Source organism: Lolium rigidum, chromosome 7, assembly GCF_022539505.1.
Source record: "Lolium rigidum isolate FL_2022 chromosome 7, APGP_CSIRO_Lrig_0.1, whole genome shotgun sequence".
In the NCBI taxonomy this organism is placed as follows: Eukaryota; Viridiplantae; Streptophyta; class Magnoliopsida; order Poales; family Poaceae; genus Lolium; species Lolium rigidum.
In genome coordinates this window covers 10,965,772-10,986,143 of record NC_061514.1, presented here as the reverse complement: position 1 = coordinate 10,986,143, position 20,372 = coordinate 10,965,772, and the positions used below count along the sequence as shown (strand labels likewise).

General features: G+C 48.1%; 2 protein-coding genes across 2 annotated transcripts; both read right to left on the bottom strand.

The window, feature by feature from the left end:
- Nucleotides 1–8,083: 8,083 nt before the first annotated feature.
- LOC124670885 (tubby-like F-box protein 7) lies at nt 8,084–9,773 on the bottom strand. Its single transcript, XM_047207353.1, has 4 exons — nt 9,408–9,773; nt 9,075–9,165; nt 8,797–8,929; nt 8,084–8,693 (listed from the first exon to the last, which is right to left on the bottom strand). The coding sequence occupies exons 1-4, from the start codon at nt 9,759–9,761 to the stop codon at nt 8,084–8,086; spliced, it is 1,188 nt and encodes a 395-aa protein (XP_047063309.1). The 5' UTR covers nt 9,762–9,773.
- A 2,499-nt stretch (nt 9,774–12,272) lies between these two features.
- LOC124677322 (tubby-like F-box protein 7) lies at nt 12,273–14,160 on the bottom strand. Its single transcript, XM_047213321.1, has 4 exons — nt 13,798–14,160; nt 13,436–13,526; nt 13,159–13,291; nt 12,273–13,055 (listed from the first exon to the last, which is right to left on the bottom strand). The coding sequence occupies exons 1-4, from the start codon at nt 14,149–14,151 to the stop codon at nt 12,446–12,448; spliced, it is 1,188 nt and encodes a 395-aa protein (XP_047069277.1). The 5' UTR covers nt 14,152–14,160; the 3' UTR covers nt 12,273–12,445.
- Between the last annotated feature and the right edge of the window lie 6,212 nt (nt 14,161–20,372).

The window sequence follows — 20,372 nt, the reverse complement described above, 5'->3', positions numbered from 1 at the left end:
TTGAATTTTCACCGGGGGGGAGAGGATCCCCACCTGAATTTATATTTCCAACCGGCACAAACGGGGCCACGTTTTACAGCAGGAGAGTTTCAGAGTAAGAGGAAAACACACAGGGGAACAAGCACACAGTGCCTAGGAGAGAGGGCCAGGCGACAGCTTCATCATGCAGGGCAGCGGGAGCACGAAGCTTCCAAAGTGCAGCATCCTCGCGGCACATGGAGAGGAGGCGGGGGAGGCTAGCGCGCTCACCGCGGAAAGCAACCCCATTACGGTGCTTCCAAATATTCCAGCGAGAGGAGGATGGTGAGAGTCGAGGTCGTTTTGGAGCCACGGGGTGCGGGGGTGTCGTAGGGGAACAGCCGTCGCACATCCGCATCAACGGGAAAGCTCCAGCCGATCGCGTCCCGAAAGCGGCGAACGAAGGGGCAGGCGAAGATGAGGTGCGTCGCCGTTTCCCTCTCGCTCTCGCAGATGGGGCGCGAGCGCCTCCTCCTCGGAGAGGACGTGCTTCTTGAACAGTGCCGCCCGCGATTGGATACGAGACTGCACGAGCAGCCAGGCGAAGAACTTGGCCTTGGACGGGGCGAACCCACCCCAGACGAAGTCCGCGAAAGGGACGTCGACGCCGCCGAACTGCATCAGCTTGTAGAGTTCGCCGACGGCCAGCTCGCCGGTGCGCTTGGCACACATAGTGAGGATCCGAGAGTCGGGCTGCCCCGAGAGCTGCAAGGCCTCGACACGTGGGAGGAGAGCGGTGAACTCTCGCTCCCCCACGGTGGACAGCCCGGGGGCAAGAGCTCGACGGAGACCGCCGCGCACCACCGCGGCAACAGAGGCGTGCGGGCTGGGTAGCATGAGAAAACAGCGCCGGCGGTGCGTGGCGGAGCGCGCCACACCCGGCCCAGGTCGTCCATCCGGAAGCCGATGCGCTCACCATCCCCAAGCACGACCTTGGAGATGCTCCTGTACAGGGGCATGAGGGCGGCAAGGGCAGACCAGTGCGGCCCCACATCGCTCCTCTTGCCAGCAGCAATGGGGCCGTCGGCGGAGCGCCATGCCCAGCAAGCCCAGGGAGACAGGGGGGATGTGTGCAGCCGGTGGAGGAGCTTGACCTGGAGGCAAGCATTCCGCGTCGCCAGGCACTTGATTCCAAGCCCTCCCTCGTTCTTGGAGCGGCAAACCTGAGTCCAAGCGACGAGGCATTTGGCGCCAGAAGCGCGCCCGTCGAAATTCCAGAGGAAAGCCCTCCGTAGAGCGTCGATGGCCCGGAGAAGGGCCGGGGGAAGCTCAAGAGCCCCCATAGCATAGGCAGGCAGGGCGTCGAGCACGGCATTCAACAGCACAATCCGGCCACCCGAGGAGAGGAGGAGCGAGCACCATCCGGACAGATATTTGTCAACTTTGGCAATCATCGGGGAGAAGTGAGTCATACGCAGCTTCCCACTGGACAGCGGCAGTCCCAAGTAGGTCTGCGGGAAACCCTCCACTCGGCAACCAAGAATCGCCTGCATCTCATCTGCCAATTCGTGAGTGGTGTGCATGGGGACCAAAGTACTTTTCGCAAAGTTGATCACAAGCCCGGTCGCCTGAGCAAAATGGTCCAACAACAGCCTCATCCGTGTAGCAGCTTCAGCACTTGCACGAAATATAATCAGCGTGTCGTCGGCATACTGCAGCACCAGGCAAGGAGCGTCATCAGAAAGGGGGTGACGGAGGACGGCGTCCTGCTGGATCATCCGCTGCAGCACGTCTCCCATGAGGAGGTACAAGTATGGAGACAGGGGGTCGCCTTGCCGCAAACCCCTCCTGCAGGTGATCCACTTGCCCGGAATACCGTTGAGGAGCACCGCAGACATAGAAGTAGAGAAAATGCTGTCCATCCAATCACACCAGATCAGGGAAACCTCTGGCCTCCATAACGCGCCTCAGACTGCCCCAGTCAATAGAGTCGAAAGCTTTTGTGAAATCCAGCTTCAGAACTACCGAAGGCACTTTCCTTTTCTGGCAGCATTGGACCATCTCCGTCACATAAACGAAGTTTTCGGAGATGCTTCTTCCAACCATGAACCCAGACTGGTTCTCATCAATCGGCCCGCTGATTTGCTGCTGCAGCCTCGAGGTAAGTGACTTGCAAATTGTCTTCATAGAGCAGTTTTGAAGGGACATAGGGCGGTACGAGCTGGGAGCGAGCACGCCATCGGCCTTGGGCAGGAGCGCAATATGCGCCCTGTTGATGCAGCCAAGGTCAGCGGTGCCGGCGTGGAAGGCCCGGAACAGCTCGAGAAGGTCGTCGCGGACGTGATCCCGTGCGGCACGGTAGAAGCTGGGCCCAAGACCGTCCAGGGCCGGGGCGCTGTTCCGGTCCATCCCCCAGACGGCGGCCTTGATCTCCTTGAGCTCGAAAGCCTCCACCAGCGCCGCCCCGTCGACACGAGCGGCACCAGCGTAAAGGGCGTCGAGGTCGAAAGCCCAACTCGTGGGCCGAGCCTGGCCCAGGAGGTTGGAGTAGAAGTCGAAGAGGAGGCCAGCTTTGCCCTCGTGATCAACGACGTGAGCGCCGTCCTCGTCCAGGGCCCTGATGGAGCAGCGGCGAAACCGCTGCGAGGCGCGGGCGTGAAAGAACTTCGTGTTCTCGTCCCCCTCGCGGATGGCCCGGTGCTTGTCGCGCTGTTTCCAGAAAGCGGCCTGCTGCTTGATGGCGAGGGCGAGGGAATCCCGAGTAAGGCGACGTAGTAGCATCTCAGCACCTGAAAGAGGACGCACTTCCTCAAAGAAATCAAGTAAGGTAAGCAGGAACTTGCAGTTATTCTCTCTAAGTGGGATGTATTGATGCGACCGCTTCCAAACCTTAGCGGCGAACCGGAACCTTTTTACCTTTGTAGCGACCACGGCAGCGGCATTGCGAACAGGAACAGGACGGGACCAGGCGGGGATGGTGGTGGGGAGAAAGGCCGTGTCGAGCAGCCAAGAGTTTTCGAAGCGGAAGACGACGGGCGAAGGGATGGAGGTTGCTGCAGTGACAACAATGGGAAAGTGATCGGATGTGGGGCGGTGGTGAGACACGAGGGAGGAGTTTGGGAAAGCAAGGTTCCAATCTTGGTTGAAAAAGGCCCTATCAAGCCTTGCCAAGACGGGGGTATCCTGGCCGTTGGACCAGGTGAAGCGCCGATCAAGGAGGGGGAGTTCGAACAGCGCAAGTGAGTTGATCATGGTGTTGAAAGCGTCGGCGAGGTTGTGGTGGAAGTTGGAGTTGTTTTTCTCTGATGGGTGGCGGAGGAGGTTGAAATCGCCTAGACAGAGCCACGGTCCCGTGATGAGCGGGAGCAAGGCGACCATCTCGGCGGTGAACTCGGCCGTGAGACTGTGATCCGACGGCGCATAGACGTTAGTGACAGTTATAGAGACGGCGGTGGTGGTGGAGTGGAGGACGGTCGTGAAGCTGTATGTACGGCGGATGGTGGAGTGGAGGCTGAGGATCCGCGAGTCCCAGGCAGTGACAATGCCACCCCGGCTCCCGTCGGCGTCCACAGCAACATGATCGGAAAGGGAGTGGGGAAGGAACAGCTGCCTTTGAAGTCGTAGAACATGCTCAACATAGCTTTTTATCTTGGAGACTTGGAGCCTTTTGTGGTTTGTAGCTGCTTAGAATGCAGGCACCGTGATATTAAATTGCTCAGTTCAAGTTATTTTCTGTTTAATCTATATTTCAAAAACCTCAGATGGAAGATGAGCTACATGTAGCCCGTTTTTTAAATTTAAAACCTCCTTTTTTCAGTTCAATTTTTTTTTAGAAAAAAGGAAGTACATATGGATGTTTGTACGCATCAAGTTTCATCGGATTATGTGTTCATATACTCTACAAAAATGAAAAATATGGAGTTCAAAAATGGTTTTTTAAATGGAAAATTAGATCATCGTTTTTGTCATTTTCGTGTAGCCAAAGAACATATTGTTTGACGCAGGTATTTCAAAATGTTTTTTTTTTTTAACACAGAATTCAATCTGAGGTGCGATATTTCGAAAACCTCAGATGGAAGCTGAGCTATATGCAGCCTGCTTTAAAAAAATTGAGAACCTCCTTTTTTCACTTCAAAACAATATGAAGTACATCATATCTGATTCTTTCTACGCAAACAGGGATGCTTTCTATACAAAGTTATACTGTCCTTAGTTTCTTCAGCTGATTCTTCATCCCCTCCTCGTCCTTAGATACTCAAGTTGCCCTCGGTGCAAGGAGGGCAGCTCTCTGCCAATGTATTTATTTCTCTGAGCCTTGAGCAGTTCTTCTCATGAAAACGGCAGCAGAACTGAAAGGGGTTACGTTCGCGCTAAATGTGTGTATGCTGATAGCGCATCCTTTGAAGCCCTGCGATCCACTTCAATGATGCTAGCTTGGCAGGATATACGATGAAGCATGCATCTGTTCCTGATGATGCCGCTGCAGCTGGTGTCCGATTTCAGTTGATCTTATTGGTGCACTGTGGAGGTAATTAGGACGATATAATTTAGATGCCTGTAGTTCATGGTCAGGCACTAGTATGTTGTAAAGTGACCCCTTGTCTGTTTTATATATAAAGAACTTGTTCAGCAGTTTGTGGAACGAACTACCTAATCATATACCCTAAAAAAAAACTACCTAATCATATATACAGAATTACAGATTGAAGCAGAAGCGATGTACTTTAACATTTTCGGAGAGAGGTGGTGTGCCCCTCTTCTAGGATAACCACAGGTTCTTTTATGCCGCAGATCTCAAAATATCCGACATTCTTTGCTTCCTGGCATGGTAGTAGGTAGATTCACGTGAACTTGTCTTGAATAAAGCAATCTTCTTGGAATTGTTATTATTCCTTTTCATTTCAAGAAATTGCTGTACCGCGTGCATAATGATTGACTGAATCCGACGTTTGTTTGGAGTGTGTGATGGAAGACAACTTAAGTACGTCGAGCTCACTCTGATAGACTGGCCAAAGCGCTGAACCAGTAAAATCGAAATTGTGTGTCTGACGGTTTCGGACGTGAGTTCGACGCAGAGTGCAAACCGATCTTGGGTTGGGTCGTGATGGCACCGCCTGTCAGCGTATACTACATGTTTCTATGTACTCGAGGGAGGCTCCTCCGATTGATCGCCCCTGACCAACAACTACAAGATCGATGAGACAAGGAGGTTGATCGATGTCGCTCCCAGATGACGTGGTCCACGAGATCCTGGTGCGCCTGAGGAAGGATGTGGCCGCCCTCTTCCGCTGCGCGTCGACGTGCAAGCGATGGAGCCACCTCGTAGCGGAAGCGCGCCGGCCGGACCACACGTCGTCGTCGTCGTCGTTCCTTGCCGGTTTTTTCATTCGGAAACGGATCGGAGTCTTCTGCACGGACCGTAGCTCCATGACGTCCCTCGTCCCGACGCCGGGATGGGTGTTCCAGCCCCATCGCCGTCTCCTGGGCTCCTTCTTTCCGGAGACCGCCGCCCTCGGCCGCGCGGTGCCGCTTGCCTCACACCATGGCCTCCTCCTCGCGAGGCTCCCCTCCTCCTATCTCGAGATCGACGGAAGCAGGGGCAGGAGAAGAAGCATCGATCACCTGGTTGTGTGCAACCTGCTCACTGGCACCTGGGACGTGCTGCCCCCGCTAGAGGGCAGTTGGAGGTACTGGGAGAGATGCTGGAGAACCTGGAAGTACGGTGACACTGGCTACGCCATCTTGACAGAAGCAGACCGCTCCACAAGCATCAACCAGCAATCTTCGGCCCCGCCTGCAGGCTACTCGCCATTGTTCAAAGTTCTAGCCATCTACATCGATGGCACGTCGTGCGACCTCAACACATTCTCATCCGGCGAAGCGGGGTGGGCCCCGCCTATCGACGTACGTTCTGCGACGCGAAAGGTCCGCATCTGTGGTCTGCTCAAGCATCCCAACGCTGTCGTGTGCCACGGCGCGGCGCACTGGCTCATCAGCGAACGAGATGACATGCATATCGTCGGCGTGGACGCTGAAACCGGCCATGGTGTCACCGTAGAGAAGATTGTGATCGTGAGTGAACACTTCTCCCAACGACATTGCGATGAACCACACCTTAGCGTCGCTGCCGACGGGACACTAGCATTGCTTTACCTGCAAAGGCCAGGATTGCGGCTAAATGTTTTCGTGCGGCAACATGGTCCAGGTCCTAGAGGATGGCTCCTCAGTCGTGTCGTCGAGCTTAAACCGCCCGAGCAAAGAATGCCGAATCAAGAAGCACACCTGACCTTCATTGGGGAGAAGTGTGGCACGTTGCTCGTCAGGGATAGCACTATGCGCTTGTACGCCGCTGATCTTGAGACCGGGACGATGACGGAGCTGACGTTTTGCGGCCTGGTTAACCGCTGGAATGTCGTGCCGTTTGAGATATATTGGCCGTCAACACATTCTTCTAATCGAGTTTGTTCTTCATAATGTGTAGATAGACATGAACTTGTTGGCTTGAAGAAACCATCTTCTCGGAATTGCTTATCTTGTATTTCTGAAATCCTGTTGAGTATGTTTCGGTGTGCAAATGTTGTAAGTACAGTTTTAGTACTCCACTGTATATTAGGTTGGAAACCTCAAGAGGGGACATAATAGTATCATGAACTAGGTGTGCGATATGGTGGGATTCGCAGCTAGTAGGACTTAATTTGACATGAAGTCCAACTTGACTTGGGTCTTTCATGTACGCACCCTCGCACGCGTACCTATGGGCATGCCATCTTCATTTCTTTGCATGTAAATCCGTGTGTCATTTGCAGTGCCAAATTCTGAATTGTAGGCACATCTTGGTGTCTGAAGCAGAAATCTGCGTTGAAAATCTTTTTTACTGATACGTATTTTGGGTATATCTGATATCTTGATTTTAGTAGTAGGTCCGGACCTTATATCTTCAGAAGTAACCTGGAGCGACAAAGTGGCAGCCACATGTTTTGACAGAACTGCTGCCTTTGAAGTGGTAGAACATGCTTATTGCTCAACATAGCTTTTATCTTGGAGTCGTTTGTGGTTTGTGGCTGCTTAGAATACGGCACTGTGATATTAAATTGCTCAGTTCAAGTTATCTTCTGTTAAATCTATAATTCAAAAACCTCAGAAGGAACATGAGCTACATGTATCCCACCTTTTTGTTTTGTTTTGAAAACCTCCTTTCTTCACTTCAATTTTTTTTAGAAAAAATTAAGTCAATATGGATGTTTGTACGCATGAAGCTTCATCGGATTATGTGTTCATATACTCCACAAAAATGAAGAAAAATATGAAGTTCAAAAATGGTTTCTAAAATGGAAAAGTAGATCATCGTTTTTGTCATTTCCGTGTAGCCAAAGAACATATTATTTAACGCAGGTATTTCGAAATGTTTTTGAAATGGTTTTAACACACTCAATTCAATCTGAGGTGCGATATTGCGAAAGCCTCAGATGGAAGCTGGGCTAATATGCAGCCTGCTTTTTTTTTAGAACCTCCTTTGTATAGATGCAGGATACTTTCTATACAAAGTTGCACTGTCCTTAGTTTTCTTCAGCTGATTCTCCATCACTTCCTCGTCCTTAGATACTCAAGTTACCCTCAAATCAAAGCAAGCTATGATTTGGCTTCTGCTGGTTGTTAGCTCTGTGCAGCTACCTGTTTCTCTAACCGTGTGCCAGGAAACGTGATTTATCTTACTCGTTCACCCCAGTTCCAGTGAATAAACTATTCATTATTACCAAACGATGAACATTTTCTTAGGACTTACATGGACATTTTCTTGCACTACTAGCAAATTTTCATGTGAACCGTGATAGGTTTTTACCTCACTGAAGAAGATGCACGAAGAAGCAGTAATGAACAATTGTCTGCTTATTTTGTTAAGATATATCACTGAACAGATACCAAATCACATCAGTCGATAGCTTGGCCAAATAAATACATAATATAATGCTGACGGAATCAGCAGATCTAGAAAACTCGACCGTGAAATATAACGTTGAGCTCAATATCTTCACATTTCATATCATACATAGCCCACGAGAATCACAATATAATCCAAGCTTCCCCATGTCTCTCTAACTAATATATATCTTCACCTCGACCGTTTTTATGAATGTGCAACTTTGGTGTCGAAGTTGGTCAAGCAGATGGCGAAAGCCTGGAAGGCCGACAGCGGGTACCGGTAGTCCATCGTGAAGGTATCCTTGGAGACTCTACCAAATTGCAGGACCACAGTGTCGTGGTTGGATGATGAAGATGACGGACTGGCAGGATGGGGCTGCGCAGAAGCCCCCGTTCCTGTAGCTGCTGGCGTCGGGGCAGCTATCAGCTGGAAGTTTTTGACAGAGGCCATCGTGGCGCGCCCATGGAAGTTGAGGCACCAGCACTGCTGCTGGATGTGCCACCTTGGTTCTTTGTTCCTAAGAACCAAGAGCATCTCCTCCTTGTCCACAACACCATCACCTTCTTGCAGCCCAAACTCTACTGCTGATGTTGGGATGGAATGCATAGTGCATTGCATCTGCCTTGGCGCACGGGCGCCCAACACATTATACTCATACTTCACCTCAGCAATGGGGTAGCTACCCGTCGAACTTTTTGGGGAAACTTTCCTTGAGGAGAATGGCTGACAGTTCTGTTCATGTGTGCAAAGTGTCCGAGCATTGTATGGCGGCTGTGTGTCATATATGATAAATTTGCGGTGAAAGAAATCTGATCTGTGGTACCCTAATGTGTGTTAGATTTGTATGCACATAACTCTGACAAGGTCATCTAAGTAACAGTGGTGGTAAATGAAGATTGCAGCCAACGAGACTTTACCTCAACATTCCAATGTAGCCACTACCTGACTGGGAAATATTTTTAGAATCCGTAGAAATGGTGTAGCCATTGTAGGTCATGTGTCGAATCCTTTTAGCTGATAATAAGAACTTCCCATTATCATCGAGCATAGCTGCAAGATGCAACCAAAACATGCTTTCATTTTCTTTAATTTCCGATTTATGTGTGGCATGAGCATATCTATTAGATAATTATGCTAAGCTAAAACTTCTGCTAGGAGCACAATGGTAAATAGCGCCGCAATTAAATTAACATACCTGAGATTGAAAAGGACATGTAGAGATGATAAGTTTGCTTTGACTTGTCCCTTTTTATGAAACATTGGATTAGTCCATCTCGAGGTCCAGGCTGTACATGAGAAATTGACCCAAGTGTTAAGAGGTAATGAAATACTAGCATATCTCTACCGGAAAAACGTGTAGGGACACGTTTTAATAGAATACAAACCAATTCCAAGTTTTAGAGGATAAAATGGTAGGGTGACTTGGAAAACTAACATGGTATGCACAAGGTTTATACCTCACCAAGGATGGCCAACTAATAGGATTTCACAAAACTTAGGCTAAATACAGATCGAACTCACTCATTACCTGCTTAAGAGATGCTGGAAGCGTGATCTTTCCACAAAATTCTGGGTTCCTCACTATATACTTGCACATATCTCTCCACGTTGTACAAACGGAAGCGCAAGCAACAACATCTTTCGGGGATGGCCAATTGTTGCCGTCTTGCTTCAACCTTTTCAGCACATCCCGGAGTACCTCAGGAGGAAGGCTGGACCAACTGCTTTGGTGAATAACCACACCACCATCCTGCAGCTCATCTGAAGACTTCCCTGTGTGACGGCCCGAACGGCCTGGGGTGCTTGAAGTTTTCACCTTGAAACGCCTTGATAAGTTTCTGAAGCTCTTCCTGAGGTCAGGAACTATGCTTCGCAAAGTCATCCTTAGATGTGTTGCAAGCTTGAAGTAACCAACCACCGTCTCCTGGGCTCCTTCTTCCCGGAGACCGCCGCCCTCGGCCGCGCGGTGCCGCTTGCCTCACACCATGGCCTCCTCCTCGCGAGGCTCCCCTCCTCCTATCTCGAGATCGACGGAAGCAGGGGCAGGAGAAGAAGCATCGATCACCTGGTTGTGTGCAACCTGCTCACCGGCACCTGGGACGTGCTGCCCCCGCTAGAGGGCAGTTGGAGGTACTGGGAGAGATGCTGGAGAACCTGGAAGTACGGTGACACTGGCTACGCCATCTTGACAGAAGCAGACCGTTCCACAAGCATCAACCAGCAATCTTCGGCCCCACCTGCAGGCTACTCGCCATTGTTCAAAGTTCTAGCCATCTACATCGATGGCACGTCGTGCGACCTCAACACATTCTCATCCGGCGAAGCGGGGTGGGCCCCGCCTATCGACGTACGTTCTGCGACGCGAAAGGTCCGCATCTGTGGTCTGCTCAAGCATCCCAACGCTGTCGTGTGCCACGGCGCGGCGCACTGGCTCATCAGCGAGCGAGATGACATGCATATCGTCGGCGTGGACGCTGAAACCGGCCATGGTGTCACCGTAGAGAAGATTGTGATCCTGACCGAACACTTCTCCCATCGACATTGCGACGAACCACACCTTAGCCTCGCTGCCGACGGGACACTAGCATTGCTTTACGTGCAAAGGCCGGGCTTGAGGCTAAATGTTTTCGTGCCGCAAGATGGTGGAGGTCCTAGAGGATGGCTCCTCAGTCGTGTCGTCGAGCTTAAACCGCCCGAGCAAAGAATGCCGAATCAAGAAGCACACCTGACCTTCATTGGGGAGAAGTGTGGCACGTTGCTCGTCAGGGATAGCACTATGCGCTTGTACGCCGCTGATCTTGAGACCGGGACGATGACGGAGCTGACGTTTTGCGGGCTGGTTAACCGCTGGAATGTCGTGCCGTTTGAGATATATTGGCCGTCAACACATTCTTCTAATCGAGTTTGTTCTTCATAATGTGTAGATAGACATGAACTTGTTGGCTTGAAGAAACCATCTTCTCGGAATTGCTTATCTTGTATTTCTGAAATCCTGTTGAGTATGTTTCGGTGTGCAAATGTTGTAAGTACAGTTTTAGTACTCCACTGTATATTAGGTTGGAAACCTCAAGAGGGGACATAATAGTATCATGAACTAGGTGTGCGATATGGTGGGATTCGCAGCTAGTAGGACTTAATTTGACATGAAGTCCAACTTGACTTGGGTCTTTCATGTACGCACCCTCGCACGCGTACCTATGGGCATGCCATCTTCATTTCTTTGCATGTAAATCCGTGTGTCATTTGCAGTGCCAAATTCTGAATTGTAGGCACATCTTGGTGTCTGAAGCAGAAATCTGCGTTGAAAATCTTTTTTACTGATACGTATTTTGGGTATATCTGATATCTTCATTTTAGTAGTAGGTCCGGACCTTATATATTCAGAAGTAACCTGGAGCGACAAAGTGGCAGCCACATGTTTTGACAGAACTGCTGCCTTTGAAGTCGTAGAACATGCTTATTGCTCAACATAGCTTTTATCTTGGAGTCGTTTGTGGTTTGTGGCTGCTTAGAATACGGGCACTGTGATATTAAATTGCTCAGTTCAAGTTATCTTCTGTTAAATCTATAATTCAAAAACCTCAGAAGGAACATGAGCTAATGTATCCCACTTTTTTGTTTTGTTTTGAAAACCTCCTTTCTTCACTTCAATTTTTTTTTAGAAAAAATTAAGTCAATATGGATGTTTGTACGCATGAAGCTTCATCGGATTATGTGTTCATATACTCCACAAAAATGAAAAAATATGAAGTTCAAAAATGGTTTCCAAAATGGAAAAGTAGATCATCGTTTTTGTCATTTCCGTGTAGCCAAAGAACATATTATTTAACGCAGGTATTTCAAAATGTTTTTGAAATGGTTTTAACACACTCAATTCAATCTGAGGTGCGATATTGCGAAAGCCTCAGATGGAAGCTGGGCTATATGCAGCCTGCTTTTTTTTTTAGAACCTCCTTTGTATAGATGCAGGATACTTTCTATACAAAGTTGCACTGTCCTTAGTTTTCTTCAGCTGATTCTCCATCACTTCCTCGTCCTTAGATACTAAGTTACCCTCAAATCAAAGCAAGCTATGATTTGGCTTCTGCTGGTTGTTAGCTCTGTGCAGCTACCTGTTTCTCTAACCGTGTGCCAGGAAACGTGATTTATCTTACTCGTTCACCCCAGTTCCAGTGAATAAACTATTCATTATTACCAAACGATGAACATTTTCTTAGGACTTACATGGACATTTTCTTGCACTACTAGCAAATTTTCATGTGAACCGTGATAGGTTTTTACCTCACTGAAGAAGATGCACGAAGAAGCAGTAATGAACAATTGTCTGCTTATTCTGTTAAGATATATCACTGAACAGATACCAAATCACATCAGTCGATAGCTTGGCCAAATAAATACATAATATAATGCTGACGGATTCAGCAGATCTAGAAAACTCGACCGTGAAATATAACGTTGAGCTCAATATCTTCACATTTCATATCATACATAGCCCACGAGAATCACAATATAATCCAAGCTTCCCCGTGTCTCTCTAACTAATATATATCTTCACCTCGACCCTTTTTATGCATGTGCAACTTTGGTGTCGAAGTTGGTCAAGCAGATGGCGAAAGCCTGGAAGGTCGACAGCGGGTACCGGTAGTCCATCGTGAAGGTATCCTTGGAGACTCTACCAAATTGCAGGACCACAGTGTCGTGGTTGGATGATGAAGATGACGGACTGGCAGGACGGGGCTGCGCAGAAGCCGCCGTTCCTGTAGGTGCTGGCGTCGGGGCAGCTATCAGCTGGAAGTTTTTGACAGAGGCCATCGTGGCACGCCCATGGAAGTTGAGGCACCAGCACTGCTGCTGGATGTGCCACCTTGGTTCTTTGTTCCTAAGAACCAAGAGCATCTCCTCCTTGTCCACAACACCATCACCTTCTTGCAGCCCAAACTCTACTGCTGATGTTGGGATGGAATGCATAGTGCATTGCATCTGCCTTGGCGCACGGGCGCCCAACACATTATACTCATACTTCACCTCAGCAATGGGGTAGCTACCCGTCGAACTTTTTGGGGAAACTTTCCTTGAGGAGAATCGCCGACAGTTCTGTTCATGTGTGCAAAGTGTCCGAGCATTGTATGGCGGCTGTGTGTCATATATGATAAATTTGCGGTGAAAGAAATCTGATCTGCGGTACCCTGATGTGTGTTAGATTTGTATGCACATAACTCCGACAAGGTCATCTATGTAACAGTGGTGGTAAATGAAGATTGCAGCCAACGAGACTTTACCTCAACATTCCAATGTAACCACTACCTGATTGGGAAATATTTTTAGAATCCATAGAAATGGTGTAGCCATTGTAGGTCATGTGTCGAATCCTTTTAGCTGATAGCAGGAACTTCCCATTATCATCGAGCATAGCTGCAAGATGCAATCAAACCATGCTCTCATTTTCTTTAATTTCCGATTTATGTGTGGCATGAGCATATCTATTAGATAATTATGCTAGCTAAAACTTCTGCTAGGAGCACAATGGTAAATAGCGTCGCAATTAAATTAACATACCAGAGACTGAAAAGGACATGTAGAGATGATAAGTTTGCTTTGACTTGTCCCTTTTTATGAAACATTGGATTAATCCATCTCGAGGTCCAGGCTGTACACGAGAAATTGACCCAAGTGTTAAGAGGTAATGAAATACTAGCATATCTCTACCATAAAAACGTAGATAGCTTGATGAAAATATAGGGGCACAATTTAATAGAATACAAACCAATTCCAAGTTTTAATATTAAAAGGATAAAATGGTAGGGTAAATGAAAAATTAACATGGTATGCACAACGTTTATACCTACCTCACCAAGGATAGCCAACCTAACAGGATTTCACGAAACACAAGCTAAATACAGATTGAACTCACTCATTACCTGCTTAAGAGATGCTGGAAGCGTGATCTTTCCACAAAATTCTGGGTTCCTCACTATATACTTGCACATATCTCTCCACGTTGTACAAACGGAAGCGCAAGCAACAACATCTCTGGGGGGTGGCCAATTGCTGTCGTCTTGCTTCAACCTTTTCAGCACATCCCGGAGTACTTCAGGAGGAAGGCTGTCCCAGCTGCTTTGCTGAATAACCACAACACCATCCTGCAGCTCATCTGAAGACTTCCCTGTGTGATGGCCCGAACGGCCTGGGATGCTTGAAGTTTTCGCCTTGAAACGCCTTGATAAGTTTCCGAACCTCTCCCCGAGGTCACGAACTTTGCTTCGCAAAGTCATCCTTAGATTTGTTGCAAGTTTGAAGTAATCAACCGTGGCACAGGGCCTGCAATTCGTAATTGGCACTGTGTTCAGGATCTTGTGACATAAGATAAAATGCAAAGGTGTCTAAACATTATATACCTCACTAGAACATACAATAGATTTTTATTGTATTCTATTCCTGTCTGGCGATAAAAACCACAGTGTTTTGGCACTTACGCTAACCGCGCTCAGGAGTGATTGTCTGTATCGATAAGCATGTACCGCCATGTGGAGATGTAATGGTGACTAATGTTGTAAGTCAAGCCGAATAAAGATTGACTAAACTACAACTTGCCAAGGTTCAGTGGACCATCACTTAATTAGTCATTCTTGCTGACGCTTTTTTTAAAAAAATCATTCTTTTTGACGCTGGTGCTCAGCAATTTAGCATAGTAGTATATCCAAGTTGACAACAGAAGAATCAAATCAAGCAAAGACACTGGATGTCTGGAAACAAGCACGGATCTAACAGCTGCTCAAAAGCACATGAAGCTAGATGGATCAGTTAAATAGATGCAATACTAAAGCTGTAATGCAAGGACGAGAGCAGCAGGAGACAATTTCCTAACCACCGAGTGAGAGACCACAAGTCCGGAGCTCAGATCCCCAAAATTTCGGCAGACAGAGATCGATCCACTCAGACTCGGAGAAGACAAGCGAGATTCAGGTTTCCACCCCCAAAATCTTGACCGATCTTGTAACTGCGGCACTGATACCTCGGAGAAGATCCGGCTTCTCCCTCGGCAAGAACCATGAAAAGTAGATGTGAGCGATCTCCGAAGGTTCACCAAGAACTGGCAATCGCAGTGTGTTTGCGAGTGAGGCGTGTGGGTTGGTGCGCAATAAAGGGAGTGGGGGCCTGCGATGCGTGGTGGACTGGTGGTGGTGGCTATAGTACGGATGATCGGATTTGAGGAGACGGCAATGAGCCAATGAGCGACGATGGATCACGTGAGTGGAAGAATTTGCCTGTCGTTTCCGCCAACTTCTTTCTTTCTAGTGCAACTTTTTAAACGCATTTTTTATTGTTTGCAACATTCTCCAAGAATGACAGGAGAATCGACTTTGAACTACGGCGAGATACTTTTCCGGAGCCTAATCCAACGTGGAGGGCACTGGGATCTTGAAAATTTTACCATGGCTTGGCTGCTGCTGAAACTTTTCTTTTTGGGAGCGAGAGTGCTGATGCTGAAACCACATCTCCATCGGCCCGACTCGCGTTGGTGTAGGGACGGTTCAAAAACATGTTCAATGCAAAATAATCGGGTTATCCGCGGGGACGCAAATGCGACCTATATTTGCAGCGATTGTTACCGCTTGGAAGCCTCGGGATATTCCGCATAAGGCTGAGCTTCATCCGGGTTGGATCCATGTGGAAGGGGTTCCATACACAGTGAGGCACTTCCATGGTTTGTTGGCTGTTGTTACTTTTGTTGGTATTTCTCTGGATGTTGATCTTGTTACTCTGAGGAGCCGAGGAATAGTGCGTATTCTGGTGGCTATGGTGAAACCTTCCTCGTTGGAGAAGTAGGTGGATGGTTCTGGTCCTTTTCTAGCAGTCACTTGTGCGGTGAAGTTGAAGCTTTTTTATTTCTTCTTTTGCCGTGAGCCTGTTGTTTTCGTTCCGGATCTGTCTTTTGTTCCTTATTTCTGGAGACGTAAAGCTGATGATGTGGATGATGACGATTCGGGAAATGACAAAGACCATCATACTGCTGGTGCCCCTGATTCATCTGTTATGGAGACTTCTAATATGGAACTGGACACCTCTCATCCATTGGTTTCCGGGAGCAAAGGAAAGACCGTGGTGGCTGCTCCAGTCCTTTGCGCTGCTATTACTCCGTATAATGCTGACATGCGCACTCCGAGGGGGATTGAGATAGTCGAGAGGATTCGTCGGGTATCTCCACAGTTGTTGCGGTCTTCCGCACCTCCTCCTATGGACGCGTCGGCCGCTATTTCACCGTCTTAGGACCACGAAGAGATGGGGACAGTATCTACTTCAGCCATTACCTGCCCGTCTGTTTCTTCACCGCCCACCGGGGTGGCGGCAGGGGTGGCTGCTACATCGCCGATGCCTATCCCTGTTGCCAACGTGGTTTCGACACCGTCGTCTTCGTTTGAGGAGGAGGGAGGGGTGGATGCTTGTTTGGTAGAGTCTATCCATCCCCCCACTATGGCCGTGGCAACGGGTTCAGGTTCTACATCACCACCACCGAACCCGGTTGCGCCTTCTTCACTGACCCCAGCTACATCTCTTTCACTGACCCCAGCCGCGTCTCCTTCACCGACTCCGACTGTTGCACTTTCGGTGCCCTAGGGGACTGAGAACGCGGTCTCACCACCCTCCACGCCTCCACCGAGAGCATCGGCGATGGGGGGTGGTGACTCTTCTGTACGCCGGAGGGGGAGGTTCGGACTCATGGCGTATGGGGGGTCTGCCAAGGATGAGGACACCATGAAGAAGGCGATGCGTTGTAAAGCGATGCAAACCTTGGACTCTCCTGGTATGCACAGTTCATCTAAGTCTTTTCTTTCTTTTTCGTCTCCGGTTATATCCTCTAAGCTCAATAGTTTAGGCATTAAACTGGGTAGTAATGAAAAAGAAGTTTCTGTTTGGACTAGGGTCTTGAAGCATATGGAATTTGACCGTACTACGGTTATTCCTAAAGCTTTGGATTCCACCTATTTGGATGAGGAGGAAGCGATTGCCACATCAGATGGTCAGCTTCTTTCTCATCTTGTGGGTGAAGTGTCGGAGGTGGGTTTGGATGAGGAAGGCCTCTACTCTTTATATGAGTTAAAGGCATCTCGCAAGAAATCCAAGTTTTCCTCTAACAAATAGCCGCGGAAACGGTCAAAAATTGCCAAATCTCCAATTGTTTCCCAATGAATGGCATGTTTACGAATAGTAGAGGTCTTGGTGACTTGGCTAAACATTTCATTTTTCTGATTGCACTAGGGATCATAATTTGGATTTTTTTGGCTATTTCTGAGACGGGTAGACGGGATTTCTCGCAAAGTCTACTTAACCATATATCTGGTGACTTTACGTGGATATCTAGTCCACCCCGTGGTAGATCCAGGGGTATCTTACTCGGTGTCAGATCAGACACGATGGAGGTGTTAGCTCATTCAATGGGGCAATTCCACATTAAATTCCACATTAGAAATCGAGTTGACAACTTCATTTGGAGTCTTGTCGCCGTGTACGGTGCTGCCCAGGAGGATTCCAAGGCTGCCTTCCTTCGTGAATTGGTTAATCTCGCAAAATCTAACCCGCACCCTATGCTCATAGGGGGGATTTCAATTTATTGAGATTTTCATTCGAGAAGAATAGAGGCAAGTTTGACAATCATTGGCCCTTTCTATTCAACATAGTCATTGACAGCTTGGATTTACGAGAGGTGTCAATGGTTGGAAGACAGTTTACTTGAAAAAATAGTCTTCCAGAACCTACATATGAGAAACTAGATCGTGTACTGATAGACACCGACTGGGAATTGAAATTTCCAATGGTCACAGTATGTGCTCTAGAACGTATTGTAGGTTTTTTTTGGATCATGCTCCCATCCTATTGACCATTGGCACATGATACGTCTCAAAGAATCTATATTTTTTTATGATCCATGCTTGTTTTACACCAATTCATATATGTTTTGCTTACACTTCGTTACATTTTTACATGATTTCCGGCACTAACCTATTAACAAGATGCCACAGTGTCAGTTCCCTGTTTTCTGCTGTTTTTGTATTTCAGAAAACTTGTACAGGAAATATTCTCGGAATTGGACGAAACAAAAGCCGAAGTCAATATTTTACTGAAACGAAGACGAAGTTCGGAGGGGGCGAAGAGGTGCACCAGGGCGCCCAGACCACCCCTAGGCGCGTCCTAGGCCTAGATCGCGCCTAGGGTAGGTGTGGGGCCACTAGGCGCCCAACCGACCTCAATCACCCACCTATTTGTACATCTTCTCGGGAAAACCCTGGATACCCGAGCCTCCATCCACGAAAAGTTCCGTCGCGGCCGCCATCGCCGAACCCATCTCAGGGGTTCTGAAGCTCTTCCCGGCACCCTGCCGGAGGGGGAAATCATCACCGGAGGCATCTACATCGCCAAGCCCGCCTCCGAAGTGATGCATGAGTAGTTCATCCATGGACTATGGGTCCATAGCAGTAGCTAGATGGTTGTCTTCTCCACCTTGTGCTTCATGTATCGATCTTGTGAGCTGCCCTACATGATCAAGATCATCTTTATGTAATCCTATATGTTTGGTTTGCTGGGATCCGATGAATATTGAATACTATGTTGAGATTGATTATATATTCATGGCATATGTTATTTGTGATCTTGCATGCTCTTTGTTGCTAGTAGAAACTCTGGCCAAGTGGACACTTGTGACTCCAAGAGGGGGTATTTATGCTCGATAGTAGGTTCATGCCTCTAGTTTCCGTGTTGTTGCTACGAGGGAGAAAACAACAATGTTTTATCCAAGGGTAATTGTATTGTTTACTTTACACACATTGCTTAATGCGATAGTCTGTTGCTTGCAACTTTATACTGGAAGGGGTGCGGACGCTAACCTGAAGGTGGATTATTAGTCATGGACACAGTTGGATTACGGTCTATTTATTATGTTGTAATGCCCAATACCAAATATCATTGTAATCATCTTGTCATGTATGGTCGATATTCTATCAATTGCCCATCAGTAATTTGTTCACCCAACATGCTATTTCTCTATGGAGAGACACCACTAGTGAACTATGGACACCGGTCCTATTTCCTTTACTGATAAATTCAACTACAATCATGTTCTGTTTACTTTCTGCAAACATATCTTTCCATTCGATACGTCTAATTCTTTGTGTTCAACAAACCGGTGAGATTGACAACCTCACTGTAAGTTGAGGCAAAGTACTTTGGTTGTATTGTGTGCAGGTTCCGGATGAAATAACAGATTGTTTTCTGCGATTATCTTTCTATGGAACTCTCCCCGCAGCCCGTTCCACCGAATTTCTGGTAATATGCTGGCCTCATCGTCCTCTTTCTTTTCAGTGTTTATGAATGCAATGCGGTCCTCATAGTGTGTTGTACCATATGTAGATCATGACTGACACTTTGGAAAAAAAATTCTGCAACAATGTCATTGACACGTTCTCTGATGAGTCTGACGATGACACCAAGGTTCTCGTGGCCGTGGCCCTTCTCAGCCATGATCAAGAGCATTATGAACAACAAAAGCTCAGTGGCTTAGTTAAGGGCCGACTCCCGGTGATTGAAAACGGCCGAGTGGCAGGCCATGCGCAACTATTGCGGGACTACTTTCATAGGACCAATCCCTTGTTCAAGGCGCCATGCTTTCGGCGAAGTTTTTGGATGTCAAAGGATCTCTTTCTGCGGATTATGATGCACAGAGTAAAGTGCTATGATGATGACTACTTGAATTTGAAGGCAGATGCCACATGTAAACTTGGCTTCACTTCTTACCAGAAATGGACTGCGGTGATTAGAATGCTAGAGTATGGAGTATCAGGTGACATAGTGGATGAGTACATCCGCATGAGCGAGTCTAGTTGCCTTGAGGCATTGTATAGGTTCTGCAAAGCTATGGTTGCGGTTTTTGCAGAAGTGTACTTGTGTTGACTGCCAAAACCCACCGACGGGCAACGGCCTTGTCAACACTGTAGAGCCGGGGGGAGCCTAGAGCTGCGGCTGGCTGAGACCCCTCCGAGCGACGGCCCGCAATGCTCTTCTGGTCACACGCGGCGTTGCGAAGTGCAAGGGCGTGCCACCGACCTATACCTGGTCGGGGAAGGTGATGAGATTGCCTCGCTTAGTTTCTGCGGGGCATACATGTAAACGTTAAATACGAGCCTCGATCGGCTCTCGGGTTATCCTGTGAATCGGCTCAAAGAGCCGATCCACCCATGATCCGTACGGGGTGTACGAATACTTGGTGGTCCTGCTTGATCAATATGAAGCCAATAGAGATCTACGACGATTTAGGGTTTTCACCACATAATCGGATCATCCTACGTCAAGATGAAGCTAATGAGATCTACGACGATTTAGGGTTTCTGTAATCGGATCATCCTACTCCGAGTTGGGCCGGATAGCCCGCCGCACGGTGCTCGCATGTGATCCTAAACAAGACGACCAACATGAAGTTGATCCTAGGAACATCCGTTTAGGA

Coding starts and splice junctions, on each gene's coding strand:
- LOC124670885 (XM_047207353.1), bottom strand. CDS start 9,761: ATGACTTTGCGAAGCATAGTTCCTGACCTCAGGAAGAGCTTCAGAAAC. Junction 8,930..9,074: donor CATGTCCTTTTCAATCTCAG/GTATGTTAATTT, acceptor TGCATCTTGCAG/CTATGCTCGATGATAATGGG. Junction 8,694..8,796: donor GGCTACATTGGAATGTTGAG/GTAAAGTCTCGT, acceptor AGGGTACCACAG/ATCAGATTTCTTTCACCGCA.
- LOC124677322 (XM_047213321.1), bottom strand. CDS start 14,151: ATGACTTTGCGAAGCAAAGTTCGTGACCTCGGGGAGAGGTTCGGAAAC. Junction 13,527..13,797: donor TTCCAGCATCTCTTAAGCAG/GTAATGAGTGAG, acceptor TCTCGTGTACAG/CCTGGACCTCGAGATGGATT. Junction 13,056..13,158: donor GGTTACATTGGAATGTTGAG/GTAAAGTCTCGT, acceptor AGGGTACCGCAG/ATCAGATTTCTTTCACCGCA.